This window comes from Pseudophryne corroboree, chromosome 1 (assembly GCF_028390025.1).
Source record: "Pseudophryne corroboree isolate aPseCor3 chromosome 1, aPseCor3.hap2, whole genome shotgun sequence".
Classification (NCBI taxonomy): Eukaryota; Metazoa; Chordata; class Amphibia; order Anura; family Myobatrachidae; genus Pseudophryne; species Pseudophryne corroboree.
The window spans coordinates 1,151,195,490-1,151,212,563 of NC_086444.1; the positions used below are offsets into that span (position 1 = coordinate 1,151,195,490).

Sequence of the window (17,074 nt, forward strand, 5' to 3'; positions counted from 1 at the left end):
GAGGGCGGCCGTATCTGGAGACGGTAACGCCACTTGTTTTTATAAGCGTGTGAGCGCCTTATCCACCCTAAGATGTGTTTCCCAACTCGCCCTTACTTCTGGCGGGAAAGGGTATACCGCCCATAACTTTCTATCGGAGGAACCCCACGTATCATCACACACTTCATTTAATTTATCTGATTCAGGCAAAACTACAAGTAGTTTATTCACACCCTACAAAATACCCTTATTTGTGGTACTTGTAGTATCAGAAATATGTAACACCTCCTTCATGCCCTTAACATGTAACGTGTGGCCCTAAAGGAAAATACGTTTGTTTCTTCACCGTCGACACTGGAGTCAGTGTCCGTGAGGTAAATGGGCGTTTTTACAAGCCCCTGACGGTGTCTGAGACGCCTGGACAGGTACTAATTTGTTTGCCGGTCGTCTCATGTCGTCAACCGGCTCGCAGCGTGTTGACATGATCACGTACTTCCACAAGTAAGCCATCCATTCCGGTGTCGACTCCCTAGAGAGTGACATCACCATTACAGGCAATTTGCTCCGCCTCCTCACCAACATTTTCCTCATACATGTCGACACACACGTACCGACATACAGCACACACACAGGGAATGCTCTGATAGAGGACAGGACCCACTAGCCCTTTGGGGAGACAGAGGGAGAGTTTGCCAGCACACACCAAAATGCTATAATTATACAGGGACAACCTTTATAAAAGTGTTCCTCCCTTATAGCATTTAATATATTTTTATATCGCCAAATCAGTGCCCCCCCTCTCTGTTTTAACCCTGTTTCTGTAGTGCAGTGCAGGGGAGAGCATGGGAGCCTTCCCCTCAGCCTTTCTGTGAGGGAAAATGGCGCTGTGTGCTGAGGAGAATAAGCTCCGCCCCCTTTTCGGCGGGCTTTTTCTCCCGGTTTTTAAGAACTGGCCTGGGTTAAAATACATACATATAGCCTTAATGGCTATATGTGATGTATTTATTTTGCCAATAAGGTACTTATATTGCTGCCCAGGGCGCCCCCAGCAGCGCCCTGCACCCTCCGTGACTAGGTCAGTGAGCCGTGTGACAACAATGGCGCACAGCTGCAGTGCTGTGCGCTACCTTCATGAAGACTGTGAAGTCTTCTGCCGCCTGTTTCCGGACCTCCGTTCTGCCGTCTTCTTCAGCGTCTGTAAGGGGGATCGGCGGCGCGGCTCCGGGACGAACCCCAGGCTGACCTGTGTTCCGACTCCCTCTGGAGCTCAGTGTCCAGTAGCCTAAGATCCCAATCCATCCTGCACGCAGGTGAGTTGGAGATCTCTCCCCTAAGTCCCTCGTTGCAGTGATCCTGTTGCCAGCAGGAATCACTGAATGAAACCTAAAAAAAAACTTTTCTAAACAGCTCTTTAAGAGAGCCACCTAGATTGCACCCTTCTCGGACGGGCACAAAAACCTAACTAAGGCTTGGAGGAGGGTCATAGGGGGAGGAGCCAGTACACACCATGTGACCTAAAAGCTTTTTTAGATGTGCCCTGTCTCCTGCGGAGCCCGCTATTCCCCATGGTCCTGACGGAGTCCCCAGCATCCACTAGGACGTTAGAGAAAGTTGTGTAACATTTGTAGGTTACATGCAAAAGCAGCCAGTATTTGCCCTGCACAGTTCATTTATTTGTTCCCCTTGAATTACAGCATGGTGCATACAGAGGATTACTTACAGGCTGTGTAGTATAGGTTCAGACTTACCCATGAGTAGCTGTATCCTTGGAATCAATATTAGTCCTTGGTTTGGCTGAGGATAGCAGAGTAACATCAGACATCATCGCTATACTTTTCTCCAAGTCCTCAGCACTTTGCCTCAGCTCTCTAATTAACGCTTCCAATTGGCGGTTCACATTTCTGTGTTTCATCAATTCCAACTCATAGCCCAGCTGTATGAGCTCGAAGGAGGCCTTCTGCTTCATCAGATGGTCGCACACTATGTCCTGCCTGGAGGTGTACAGGTTGTAGCGCGCTATCTGCAGGTCATAGTCTCCTTTCACAATCGGCATGTTCAGCAGCTGGGCGCTCTCCCGAACCAGCTCTGGGAGAGTTTCTCGCTTAATGGCGTCTATGTGATTTTCAGTCTGTGACGCCTCCTCTTTTAGACTCGCGATTCTGACCTTCAGCTGATCTTTGTGAGAGGCCTTCACAATACAAAGGAGAAAGAATTGTGGTGCAAAGTTTTCCCAATTGTCTAAACGTATATTATAAATGCATGATTATTATGTTTCATATCCTTGTTCTTATACCATGCCCTATATATTCTTAGGAATGTAAGTACCATTTTTACTTTTGTTCATCATGTTTTTTATTCTACACATGATCCATTAGACTAAAGGCTTTCCTCTTTATATCACTACCTAATGTTAGATAGATGGCTGATAAGGGGAAAAAGCTTATTCCTTAAATATTGGCGTAAACATGTCCAGCTTTATCCCATCATTGTCACCTGTATTTAATATACTTGATCAAAGATGTGTGTTGGGCGGGGGGGGGGGGGGGGGAAGGGTCTCCTATTAGTCCCGATGCAATTTTGCACGTTAAAAACAGCAGGAAATCGCTATTAATGACCGATGATCATTAATAGAGGCCATTTTTATTGGCCGAAATTGGACCTGCGATCACACGATAACACATGGGAATAAGTTCCCGATCCCATGTGTTTTTACAGCTGCTTACTGGGGATTATGCTTCGCGTGCCCAAAAAGTGCCGCGATCGGGGGAAAAAGGACACAGACACCGGGGGTTAATAGTAAAGCTCCTGGCAATCCTATTAACAGCAGTAAAGTACAGCTGCTAATAGGATATCTCCCTAGGCTTTTTACTGCAAAAACCATTTATGGAACAGTAAAACAAATTGATGAAGAATAAATAAGAATTTACTCACCGGTAATTCTATTTCTCGTAGTCCGTAGTGGATGCTGGGAACTCCGTAAGGACCATGGGGAATAGCGGGCTCCGAAGGAGGCTGGGCACTCTAGAAAGATCTTAGACTACCTGGTGTGCACTGGCTCCTCCCACTATGACCCTCCTCCAAGCCTCAGTTAGGTACTGTGCCCGGACGAGCGTACACAATAAGGAAGGATTTTGAATCCCGGGTAAGACTCATACCAGCCACACCAATCACACCGTACAACTTGTGATATGAAACACAGTTAACAGTATGAAACAATAGAGCCTCTCAACAGATGGCTCAACAATAACCCGATTTAGTTAACAATAACTATGTACAAGTATTGCAGATAAACCGCACTTGGGATGGGCGCCCAGCATCCACTACGGACTACGAGAAATAGAATTACCGGTGAGTAAATTCTTATTTTCTCTGACGTCCTAGTGGATGCTGGGAACTCCGTAAGGACCATGGGGATTATACCAAAGCTCCCAAACGGGCGGGAGAGTGCGGATGACTCTGCAGCACCGAATGAGAGAACTCCAGGTCCTCCTCAGCCAGGGTATCAAATTTATAGAATTTTGCAAACGTGTTTGCCCCTGACCAAGTAGCAGCTCGGCAAAGTTGTAAAGCCGAGACCCCTCGGGCAGCCGCCCAAGATGAGCCCACCTTCCTTGTGGAATGGGCATTGACAGATTTTGGCTGTGGCAGGCCTGCCACAGTATGTGCAAGCTGAATTGTACTACAAATCCAACGAGCAATAGTCTGCTTAGAAGCAGGAGCACCCAGCTTGTTGGGTGCATACAGGATAAACAGCGAGTCAGATTTTCTGACTCTAGCCGTTCTGGAAACATATATTTTCAGTGCCCTGACAACGTCTAGCAACTTGGAGTCCTCCAAGTCCCTAGTAGCCGCAGGCACCACAATAGGCTGGTTCAGGTGAAACGCTGACACCACCTTTGGGAGAAACTGGGGACGAGTCCTCAATTCTGCCCTATCCATATGGAAAATCAAATAAGGGCTTTTACAAGACAAAGCCGCCAATTCTGATACTCGCCTGGCAGAAGCCAAGGCCAATAACATAACCACCTTCCACGTGAGATATTTCAGATCCACGGTTTTTAGTGGTTCAAACCAATGTGATTTTAAGAAACTCAACACCACGTTGAGATCCCAAGGTGCCACGGGGGGCACAAACGGGGGCTGAATATGCAGCACTCCTTTAACAAATGTCTTAACTTCAGGTACTGAAGCTAGTTCTTTTTGAAAGAAAATTGACAGAGCCGAGATCTGTACCTTAATGGAGCCCAGTTTTAGGCCCATATTCACTCCTGCTTGCAGGAAATGCAGAAATCGACCTAGTTGAAATTCCTCCGTTGGGGCCTTTTCGGCCTCACACCATGCAACATACCTCCGCCATATGCGGTGATAATGAGTTGCTGTGACCTCTTTCCTGGCTTTAATAAGCGTAGGAATGACTTCCTCCGGAATGCCCTTTTCCTTCAGGATCCGGCGTTCAACCGCCATGCCGTCAAACGCAGCCGCGGTAAGTCTTGGAACAGACAGGGGCCCTGCTGCAGCAGGTCCTGACTGAGCGGCAGAGACCACGGGTCCTCTGAGATCATCTCTTGAAGTTCCGGGTACCACGCTCTTCTCGGCCAATCCGGAACCACGAGAATTGTGTTTACTCCTCGCTTTCTTATTATTCTCAATACCTTTGGTATGAGAGGTAGAGGAGGGAACACATAAACTGACCGGTACACCCACGGTGTCACTAGAGCGTCCACAGCTATCGCCTGAGGGTCTCTTGACCTGGCGCAATACTTCTCTAGTTTTTTGTTTAGGCGGGACGCCATCATGTCCACCTGTGGACGACCCCATTGATTTACAATCATTTGGAAGACTTCTGGATGAAGTCCCCACTCTCCCGGGTGGAGGTCGTGCCTGCTGAGAAAGTCTGCTTCCCAGTTGTCCACTCCCGGGATGAACACTGCTGACAGTGCTAGTACATGACTCTCCGCCCATCGGAGAATTTTTGTGGCTTCTGCCATCGCCGTCCTGCTTCTTGTGCCGCCCTGTCGATTCACATGGGCGACTGCCGTGATGTTGTCTGACTGGATCAGCACCGGCTGGTGTAGGAGCAGGGATTTTGCTTGACTTAGGGCATTGTAAATGGCCCTTAGTTCCAGAATATTTATGTGAAGGGCAGTCTCCTGACTTGACCATAGTCCTTGGAAATTTCTTCCCTTTGTGACTGCCCCCCAGCCTCCTAGGCTGGCATCCGTGGTCACCAGGACCCAGTCCTGTATGCCGAATCTGCGGCCCTCCAGAAGATGAGCACTGTGCAGCCACCACAGAAGAGACACCCTGGTTCGTGGAGACAGGGTTATTAAACGATGCATCTGAAGATGCGATCCGGACCACTTGTCCAACAGGTCCCACTGAAAAATTCTGGCATGGAACCTGCCGAATGGAATTGCTTCGTAAGAAGCTACCATCTTTCCCAGGACCCGCGTGCAGTGATGCACCGATACCTGTTTTGGTTTTAGGAGGTCTCTGACTAGAGAAGACAACTCCCTGGCTTTCTCCTCCGGGAGAAACACTTTTTTCTGGGCCGTGACCAGAATCATTCCCAGGAACATTAGACGTGTCGTGGGGACCAGCTGTGACTTTGGGATATTCAGAATCCAGCCGTGCTGGCTCAGCACTTCCTGAGATAGTGCTACTCCCACTAACAACTGTTCCTTGGATCGTGCCTTTATTAGGAGATCGTCCAAGTATGGGATAATTAAAACTCCCTTTTTTCGAAGGAGTATCATCATTTCCGCCATAACCTTGGTAAATACCCTCGGTGCCGTGGAGAGTCCAAACGGCAGCGTCTGGAATTGGTAATGGCAATCCTGTACCACAAATCTGAGGTACTCCTGGTGAGAATTGTAAATGGGGACATGCAGGTAAGCATCCTTGATGTCCAGGGATACCATGTAATCCCCCTCGTCCAGGCTTGCAATAACCGCCCTGAGCGATTCCATCTTGAACTTGAATTTTTTTATGTATGTGTTCAAGGATTTCAAATTTAAAATGGGTCTCACCGAACCGTCCGGTTTCGGCACCACAAATAGTGTGGAATAGTAACCCCGGCCTTGTTGAAGTAGGGGTACCTTGATTATCACCTGCTGGGAATACAGCTTGTGAATTGCTGCTAGCACCGCCTCCCTGTCTGAGGGAGCAATCGGCAAGGCGGATTTTAGGAAACGGCGGGGTGGAGTCGCCTCGAATTCCAGCCTGTATCCCTGAGATACTATTTGAAGGATCCAGGGATCCACCTGTGAGCGAGCCCACTGATCGCTGAAATTCCTGAGGCGGGCCCCCACCGTACCTGGCTCCGCCTGTGGAGCCCCACCGTCATGCGGCGGACTTGGAAGAGGAAGCGGGGGAGGACTTTTGTTCCTGGGAACCTGCTGTTTGCTGCAGCCTTTTTCCCCTGCCTCTGCCTCTTGACAGAAAAGACCCTCCTTTTCCCCGCTTGTTTTTCTGGGACCGAAAGGACTGAACCTGATAAAATGGCGCCTTCTTAGGCTGTGAGGGGACATGGGGTAAAAATGCTGACTTCCCAGACGTTGCTGTGGAAACTAGGTCGGAGAGACCATCCCCAAATAATTCCTCCCCCTTATAAGGCAAAACTTCCATGTGCCTTTTGGAATCTGCATCTCCAGTCCACTGGCGAGTCCATAAGCATCTCCTAGCAGAGATGGATAATGCACTTACTTTAGATGCCAGCCGGCAGATTTCCCTCTGTGCATCTCTCATGTATAAGACTGAGTCTTTGATATGGTCAATTGTTAGCAGGATCGTGTCTCTGTCTAACGTGTCAATATTTTCTGACAGTTTATCTGACCACGCAGCGGCAGCACTGCACATCCATGCTGACGCAATAGCTGGTCTGAGTATAATGCCTGAGTGTGTATATACAGACTTCAGGATCGCCTCCTGCTTTCTATCAGCAGGTTCCTTAAGGGCGGCCGTATCCTGGGACGGTAGTGCCACCTTTTTAGACAAACGTGTGAGCGCTTTATCCACCCTCGGGGGTGTTTCCCAACGTAACCTATCCTCTGGCGGGAAAGGGAACGCCATTAGTAGCTTCTTAGGAATTACCAATTTCTTATCAGGGGAAGCGCACGCTTCTTCACACACTTCATTTAATTCATCTGACGGGGGAAAAACTACAGGTAGTTTTTTCTCCCCAAACATAATACCCTTTTTTGTGGTACCTGGATGTAAATCAGAAATATTTAACACCTCTTTCATTGCCTCAATCATGCAGTGAATGGCCTTAACGGGCATTAAATTTGACTCATCGTCGTCGACACTGGTGTCAGTATCCGTGTCGACATCTACTTGTGCCACCTGAGATAGCGGGCGTTTCAGAGCCCCTGATGACTTTTGAGACACCTGGACAGGCACGAGCTGAAGACTCGGCTGTCCCACAGTCGGCATGTCGTCAAATTTTTTTATGTAAGGAGTCTATACGTGCACTCATTTCCTGCCATAATACCATCCACTCAGGTGTCTGACCCCCAGGGGGTGACATCCCTGCTAAAGGCATCTGCTCCCCCTCCACATCATTATCCTCCTCAAACATGTCGACACAGCCGTACCGGCACACTCAACACACACAGGGAATGCTCAAACAGAGGACAGGACCCACAAAAGCCCTTTGGGGGGACAGAGTAAGAGTATGCCAGCACACACCAGAGCGCTATATATATATATATACAGGGACTAACTGAGTTATGTCCCTAATAGCTGCTTTTCAAATATAATATACTGTATACAGTGCCAATTTTAATGCCCCCCCCTCTCTTTTCCCTCTTACTGTACTGTAGAATTGCAGGGAAGAGCCAGGGAGCTTCCTTCCAGCGGAGCTGTGAGGGAAAAATGGCGCCAGTGTGCTGAGGAGATAGGCTCCGCCCCTTTTTCGCTGCGTATTCTCCCGCTTTTTATGGGATTCTGGCAGGGGTATTTACCTCATATATAGCCCCAGGGGCTATATATTGAGGTATTTTAGCCAGCCAAGGTGTTTTTATTGCTGCCTCAGGGCGCCCCCCCCCAGCGCCCTGCACCCTCAGTGACCGGAGTGTGAAGTGTGTATGAGGAGCAATGGCGCACAGCTGCAGTGCTGTGCGCTACCTTGGTGAAGACAGGATGTCTTCGTGCCGCCGATTTTCCGGACCATCTTCTTGCTTCTGGCTCTGTAAGGGGGACGGCGGCGCGGCTCCGGGACCGAACATCAAGGCTGGGCCTGCGGTCGATCCCTCTGGAGCTAATGGTGTCCAGTAGCCTAAGAAGCCCAATCCGGCTGCAAGCAGGCGAGTTCGCTTCTTCTCCCCTTAGTCCCTCGCTGCAGTGAGCCTGTTGCCAGCAGGTCTCACTGAAAATAACAAATTCTAAGACTATAACTTTCTAAGAGCTCAGGAGAGCCCCTAGTGTGCATCCAACCTCGGCCGGGCACGAAATCTAACTGAGGCTTGGAGGAGGGTCATAGTGGGAGGAGCCAGTGCACACCAGGTAGTCTAAGATCTTTCTAGAGTGCCCAGCCTCCTTCGGAGCCCGCTATTCCCCATGGTCCTTACGGAGTTCCCAGCATCCACTAGGACGTCAGAGAAAACTCTAAATAGGGAGTACAAACCTGGGATTGAGTATTTTTAAATATTATTTCATCCCTACCCCCCAATAAAATAACTTCAATCAGATTTTTTGGGGGGATCCACACACATTACAATGTTGAGCAATTGCTGATTACGATGATGATGATGATACAAGGGTGGTTCAATAATTAAGGCTAACAAGATCTCATTGCATCAGTTTTTTCAACTCGTACATACAGTATACATATAACCAGTAGTATGGCCTTGGTATAGATTAATTTTCCACATAGTGCCCATATTTGTTTGAGCATCTGTTCTAACGGTACACCAAGGCATCTATCACGGCAAAGAAGAAATCAGTGTCAAGCTCCTGAAGCCAGGACATGACGGCTTGCTGACCTTCACCATATGCTGCAAATCGTCTTCCACCCAGGAGCTTCTTCAATGGTCCAAAGAGATGGAAATCATTTGGTGCCAGGTCAGGGCTATAGGGAGGATGCCTATGGTCCTCATATTAAACGTCTGTCGTGCTGTCATCAAAGGCAGTGCACCAAACCCAAACCTGTTTCCGTGACATGACGTTAGCTGCTGATGTGCCCTCTAGAAGCAGATCTGATCACACTACGCACCTCAATCTGTGACCATGTTTCCGCCAGTCCCACCATCTTACACCGGATGTTGGGACAGTATGACTGATATGAGGTGCACTCTAATGGCGGTGAGGGGTAGCAGTGGTCTACCTGTTCTGTTCTGGTGGGTGATCAGACTGAAAAAGAACATTACACACCAGCGGTCTTGTTCCCTTACTTACTGAGCCACCCTCGTACATTGTTTGTGGACAGCTTTAAAACAGACCTTGATCATAATCAATTGTTATTACTCCTTAGTTATAGAAGCGGGGGGTCTCACCCATGGGTTAGGATTTAAATGATGAAGTGCAACTCAATTTAGGGTGCGTCTATAAATTATTAATGCCATTTTAAAATGATCACATTTTGTATTCATCTACTTAACCTAAAGCAGCTGCCAGCCTGCATTATATAACAGCTATAGGGGTAGATCCTGAGTGATGTTTAGGGGAGTATTCAATTGAAGTCGGAAACTGCCGTCTTATCGGAAAGACGGCAGTTTCCGACTTGTTTAGGTCGGAAGGGGTTCCGAACTATTCAATGCCGGCTCTGTTTTACAGACAAGTTGGAAATTCCAACTTGTCGGAAAGCACGCGAATCGGTGGCTTCAGCCACTGATCCACGCATGTAGTCAGAAACGCGGTTAAATCCGTCAGGTTTTAGCCCCGTTTCCGACAATGTCAATCCGACTTTCAAAAAAGTCGGGTTGAGATCGTTGAGATCGGCCAAATCCGACAAGATTTGGCCACTCATTGAATACTTAGATGTCGGATACTTTCCGTCGGAAAGGATCCGGCATCTACTGAGTATACCCCTTAGTGATGGTAAAGGCAGGGGAGGACATTTAAATCTGCCAGGGCGGAAGGAGTACAGCGAATCTGGCACTTGAGTGTACATGGGCTGTGGCCGTCAAATCAGATCATACCACCCTCTTAACAAAACAAGTTTCTCAGGTATGGCGGTATCCACTTACCCGCGACAAAACAGCGGAATCAAATAATGGGAGTTTATCGAGATTTTTCCTGATTTTTTTTTACAGCACATCCAATTAGATCTGTAAAAAAAAATAAAAAAATAAAGTTTTTCGGACGAAAACACACAGGTTCAGTGAAACCTGTGTGTTTATGCCGTCGAGGACCCAAAAAGCCGGCGCTTATCAGGGATTTTGTTTTGCCTGTCTGAGGCAGGTGAAATCAAATCCCGATAAGCAGCGGCGACCTCTCTAGTCAGTGTCTTATGCCCGCAGCAGCAGCCTGGAACTCGGCACTCAGCTCCGTGACCCCCTGCGGGTGTCAAATGATGGCGGACCCGATGCAGTGTCTTGTCCTCTTTCCCTACCCCCAGCAGCAGTCACGTGACAGGGGAACCAAAGCTGTCTGCACCGGGAGCTGTCAGGAGTCAGAATCCGGTGCTGCAGAAGATAACACAATTCCTGATAAACCGCAGTTCGTGCCGCCTTATTGGGGCTAATAGGATAGCCCCGAGCGATATCATTCACAGCTGCAAAAATTGGGTTCCAGTGTTGGATTAAGACTGAGTTTGCCACACACTGCTATTATAGGCCAGGTTTTAAGGCAATCCATGCATAAGCATAGGTGACTTAATTAGGGTAAATAGAAATAGTTACCACCCTGATTCTCAGGCGCTTTCAAAAGAGCCCAGTGATGTTCAATCTCTCAGAATCTTTGGGAAATATTCAACCTTTTAAAATGAAAAGAGACACTAACATAGCATAATACTGTTATAACAATTGATTTGAATGTATGAGGGGGGAGATCCAGACTCGTACCCAAAATGGTGGTCTACCGTGGTAGACAAATGTGCAGTATAGAGAGCGGATCACCATCCGTACTTGCTATAGTTCTTATGGATATCCTCCTTATTTCCTCAACCGTGATAACATGTGGATAAAATGGATCTCAAATAGCGTTATACCATTTAAAAATTTATTACCACATACAACATATATTAAAATAAAATAAGGTGGAGGTAGCAGGGGACAAGTGGAGCTCTCACTTGGCTGTTTATGACGACTCCTGGGGACGCCTGGTTGTTTTTCTCATATAACAAACGCTGTTGTCTACTATTCTTGGTAGACCATCTTGTCTGGTGAGAACCCATCTGTCAAAGGGGTTTATTTTATTTTAATATATGTTGTATGTGGTAATACATTTTTAAATGGTATAACGCTATTTGAGATCCATTTTATCCACGTTATCACGGTTGAGGAAATAAGGAGGATATCCATAAGAACTATAGCAAGTACGGATGGTGATCCGCTCTCTATACTGCGCTTTTGTCTACCACGGTAGACCACCAGTTTGGGTACGAGTCTGGATCTCCCCCCTCATACATTCAAATCAATTGTTATAACAGTATTATGCTATGTTAGTGTCTCTTTTCATTTTAAAAGGTTGAATATTTCCCAAAGATTCTGAGAGATTGAACATCACTGTGCTCTTTTGAAAGCGCCTGAGAATCAGGGTGGTAACTATTTCTATTTGTCCATTCCAAAGTGTAGGTGACACTTTTTCCACCACCTATTTTCTTTGGCTGGTTTGTTGTGGCGCACAGTTTGTGATCTATTTACTTTTCAGACTTAATTAGGGTATCCGTTCAGATGGTCGACAATGTTAAGGTCAACACTCATTAGGTCGACCACTATTGGTCGACATGGACAGATGGTCGACACATGACACGTCAACACAGCTTTTTTTGGGGGGAAATTAGATTTAACTTTATCATACTTTACCATCTACATGGACTACGATTGGGAATAGTAACCTGTGCCGAGCGCAGCGGTAGCAGAACGAGGCACCTTGCCCGCAGCATGCAAGGGGGCGCAGTACACTAATTGGGTTCCTGGTCATGTTACATAAAAAGTGACACTAAAAACAGTTCAAAAATCTATGTCGACCTTTTCTTGTGTCGACCTTTCATGTGTCAACTATTAGTCCATGTCAAACATGTTAATGTCGACCCATAGTGGTCGACATAATGACTGCTGACCGTAACACTGTCGACCATTCATACCAGAACCCTTAATTAGTACCTCAGTCAATCTGACTTAACCATCTGGACTCAAAAATGGATTTCCTTAAAACATAGACTGTAATGTAATCTCATAGTTTGGAAAACTCTGGATTAGGACACTCACAAAAGAACCAAATGTGGGTGCTTCCAAAAGAGGTGTTGTCCAAAATTTCACAACTCCTTTAATAAAATCCTTGAGAACGCAGAGTCTGACATACACCATGTAATAGATATACACTGTATATATTCCAAAAAGTGGAAAGATTTCTAGTTCTTAAAGAATTTATAACACGGTGGCAAAAAATCTACATAGGTAGGGTTGCCATGATTTACACAGGTTCTGTCGCTCATTAAAACCAGGTGAAATGCAGGGTTGAATTTAGCCAGACACAGAACATACAGAAGGATATTATAGTAACCTTACCCATGATTTTCCGCCACAATGTTATAAAGCTGTAAGCGCTGAAAATATTTCAGTTTTGTAAAAAAAATAAAAAAATAAAAATAAAAAATTATATATATGATACCGGCACTCATTTGCTTAAAATAAGAATTTACTTACCGATAATTCTATTTCTCGGAGTCCGTAGTGGATGCTGGGGTTCCTGAAAGGACCATGGGGAATAGCGGCTCCGCAGGAGACAGGGCACAAAAGTAAAGCTTTCCGATCAGGTGGTGTGCACTGGCTCCTCCCCCTATGACCCTCCTCCAAGCCAGTTAGGTACTGTGCCCGGACGAGCGTACACAATAAGGGAGGAATTTTGAATCCCGGGTAAGACTCATACCAGCCACACCAATCACACCGTACAACTTGTGATCAAACCCAGTTAACAGTATGATAACAGAGGAGCCTCTGAAAGATGGCTTCCTAAACAATAACCCGAATTAGTTAACAATAACTATGTACAATTATTGCAGATAATCCGCACTTGGGATGGGCGCCCAGCATCCACTACGGACTCCGAGAAATAGAATTATCGGTAAGTAAATTCTTATTTTCTCTATCGTCCTAGTGGATGCTGGGGTTCCTGAAAGGACCATGGGGATTATACCAAAGCTCCCAAACGGGCGGGAGAGTGCGGATGACTCTGCAGCACCGAATGAGAGAACTCCAGGTCCTCCTTAGCCAGAGTATCAAATTTGTAAAATTTTACAAACGTGTTCTCCCCTGACCACGTAGCTGCTCGGCAAAGTTGTAATGCCGAGACCCCTCGGGCAGCCGCCCAAGATGAGCCCACCTTCCTTGTGGAGTGGGCCTTTACAGATTTAGGCTGTGGCAGGCCTGCCACAGAATGTGCAAGTTGGATTGTGCTACAGATCCAACGAGCAATCGTCTGCTTAGACGCAGGAGCACCCATCTTGTTGGGTGCATACAATATAAACAACGAGTCAGATTTTCTGACTCCAGCTGTCCTTGCAATATATATTTTTAATGCTCTGACAACGTCCAGTAACTTGGAGTCCTCCAAGTCACTTGTAGCCGCAGGCACTACAATAGGCTGGTTCAGATGAAATGCTGACACCACCTTAGGGAGAAAATGCGGACGAGTCCGCAGTTCTGCCCTGTCCGAATGGAAAATCAGATATGGGCTTTTGTAAGATAAAGCTGCCAGTTCTGACACTCTCCTGGCCGAAGCCAGGGCTAGTAACATGGTCACTTTCCATGTGAGATATTTTAAATCCACCTTTTTTAGTGGTTCAAACCAATGAGATTTTAGAAATTCCAAAAACACATTGAGATCCCACGGTGCCACTGGAGGCACCACAGGAGGCTGTATATGCAGCACTCCCTTAACAAAAGTCTGGACTTCAGGAACTGAAGCCAATTCTTTTTGAAAGAAAATCGACAGGGCCGAAATTTGAACCTTAATAGATCCCAATTTGAGACCCATAGACAATCCTGATTGCAGGAAATGTAGGAATCGACCCAGTTGAAATTCCTCCGTCGGAGCACTCCGATCCTCGCACCACGCAACATATCTTCGCCAAATGCGGTGATAGTGTTGCACGGTTACTTCCTTCCTTGCTTTAATCAAAGTAGGAATGACTTCTTCCGGCATGCCTTCTTCCGGCATGCCTTTTTCCTTTAGGATCCGGCGTTCAACCGCCATGCCGTCAAACGCAGCCGCGGTAAGTCTTGAAACAGACAGGGACCCTGCTGAAGCAAGTCCCTCCTTAGAGGTAGAGGCCACGGATCTTCCGTGATCATCTCTTGAAGTTCCGGGTACCAAGTCCTTCTTGGCCAATCCGGAACCACTAGTATCGTTCTTACGCCTCTTTGCCGTATAATTCTCAATACTTTTGGTATGAGAGGCAGAGGAGGAAACACATACACCGACTGGTACACCCAAGGCGTTACCAGCGCGTCCACAGCTATTGCCTGCGGATCTCTTGACCTGGCGCAATACCTGTCCAGTTTTTTGTTGAGGCGAGACGCCATCATGTCCACCATTGGTCTTTCCCAACGGGTTACCAGCATGTGGAAGACTTCCGGATGAAGTCCCCACTCTCCCGGGTGAAGGTCGTGTCTGCTGAGGAAGTCTGCTTCCCAGTTGTCCACTCCCGGGATGAACACTGCTGACAGTGCTATCACATGATTCTCTGCCCAGCGAAGAATCCTTGCAGCTTCTGCCATTGCACTCCTGCTTCTTGTGCCGCCCTGTCAGTTTACATGGGCGACTGCCGTGATGTTGTCCGACTGGATCAACACCGGTTTTCCTTGAAGCAGAGGTTCTACCTGGCTTAGAGCATTGTAGATTGCTCTTAGTTCCAGAATGTTTATGTGAAGAGACGTTTCCAGGCTCGTCCACACTCCCTGGAAGTTTCTTCCTTGTGTGACTGCTCCCCAGCCTCTCAGGCTGGCGTCCGTGGTCACCAGGATCCAATCCTGTATGCCGAATCTGCGGCCCTCCAATAGATGAGCACTCTGCAACCACCACAGAAGAGATACCCTTGTCCTTGGAGACAGGGTTATCCGCTGGTGCATCTGAAGATGCGACCCTGACCATTTGTCTAACAGATCCCTCTGGAAAATTCGTGCATGGAATCTGCCGAATGGAATTGCTTCGTAAGAAGCCACCATTTTTCCCAGGACTCTTGTGCATTGATGTACAGACACCTTTCCTGGTTTTAGGAGGTTCCTGACAAGCTCGGACAACTCCTTGGCTTTTTCCTCCGGGAGAAAAACCTTTTTCTAAACCGTGTCCAGAATCATCCCTAGGAACAGCAGACGAGTTGTCGGCATTAACTGGGATTTTGGAATATTCAGAATCCAGCCGTGCTGTTTTAGCACTTCTTGAGACAGTGCTAATCCCCTCTCTAGCTGTTCTCTGGACCTTGCCCTTATTAGGAGATCGTCCAAGTATGGGATAATTAATACGCCTTTTCTTCGAAGAAGAATCATCATCTCGGCCATTACCTTTGTAAAGACCCGAGGTGCCGTGGACAATCCGAACGGCAGCGTCTGAAACTGATAGTGACAGTTTTGTACAACGAACCTGAGGTACCCCTGGTGTGAGGGGTAAATTGGAACGTGGAGGTACGCATCCTTGATGTCCAAGGACACCATAAAGTCCCCTTCTTCCAGGTTCGCTATCACTGCTCTGAGTGACTCCATTTTGAACTTGAACTTCTTTATGTACAGGTTCAAGGACTTCAGATTTAGAATAGGTCTTACCGAGCCGTCCGGCTTCGGTACCACAAATAGAGTGGAATAATACCCCTTTCCCTGTTGTAGAAGAGGTACCTTGACTATCACCTGCTGAGAGTACAGCTTGTGAATGGCTTCCAAAACCGTCTCCCTTTCGGAGGGGGACGTTGGTAAAGCAGACTTCAGGAAACGGCGAGGCGGATCTGTCTCTAGTTCCAACCTGTACCCCTGAGATATTATCTGCAGGATCCAGGGATCTACCTGCGAGTGAGCCCACTGCGCGCTGAAATTCTTGAGACGACCGCCCACCGCCCCCGAGTCCGCTTGAGAAGCCCCAGCGTCATGCTGAGGCTTTTGTAGAAGCGGGGGAGGGCTTCTGTTCCTGGGAAGGAGCTGCCTGTTGGTGTCTCTTCCCCCTTCCTCTGCCTCGTGGCAGATATGAATATCCCTTTGCTCTCTTGTTTTTAAAGGAACGAAAGGGCTGCGGTTGAAAAGTCGGTGTATTTTTCTGTTGGGGAGTAGCTTGAGGTAAAAAGGTGGATTTCCCGGCTGTAGCCGTGGCCACCAAATCTGATAGACCGACTCCAAATAACTCCTCCCCTTTATACGGCAAAACTTCCATATGCCGTTTTGAGTCCGCATCGCCTGACCACTGTCGCGTCCATAAACTTCTTCTGGCCGAAATGGACATAGCACTTACCCGTGATGCCAGTGTGCAGATATCCCTCTGTGCATCACGCATATAAAGAAATGCATCCTTTATTTGCTCTAAAGACAGTAAAACATTGTCCCTATCCAGGGTATCAATATTTTCAATCAGGGACTCTGACCAAACTACTCCAGCACTGCACATCCAGGCTGACGCTATAGCTGGTCGTAGTATAACACCTGTATGTGTGTATATACTTTTTTGGATATTTTCCATCCTCCTATCTGTTGGATCTTTAAGTGCGGCCGTCTCAGGAGAGGGTAACGCCACTTGTTTAGATAAGCGTGTGAGCGCCTTATCCACCCTAGGAGGTGTTTCCCAGCGCGCCCTAACCTCTGACGGGAAAGGGTATAAAGCTAATAACTTCTTTGAAATTAGCATCTTTTTATCGGGGGCAACCCACGCTTCATCACATACATCATTTAGTTCTTCTGATTCAGGAAAAACTATAGGTAGTTTTTTCACACCCCACATAATACCCTGTTTAGTG

The 17,074-nt window shown here is 47.3% G+C and overlaps 1 protein-coding gene across 2 annotated transcripts in view; it reads right to left on the minus strand.

Moving 5' to 3' along the window:
- Positions 1-17,074, minus strand: part of HAUS3 (HAUS augmin like complex subunit 3) — an 82,217-nt gene that overhangs the window by 36,264 nt on the left and 28,879 nt on the right. For both annotated transcript variants that reach the window (XM_063924764.1, XM_063924760.1), the window contains exon 3: positions 1,728-2,167. In XM_063924764.1, the coding sequence (XP_063780834.1) occupies positions 1,728-2,167 (440 nt within the window). The remainder of the gene's footprint in view (positions 1-1,727; positions 2,168-17,074) is intronic.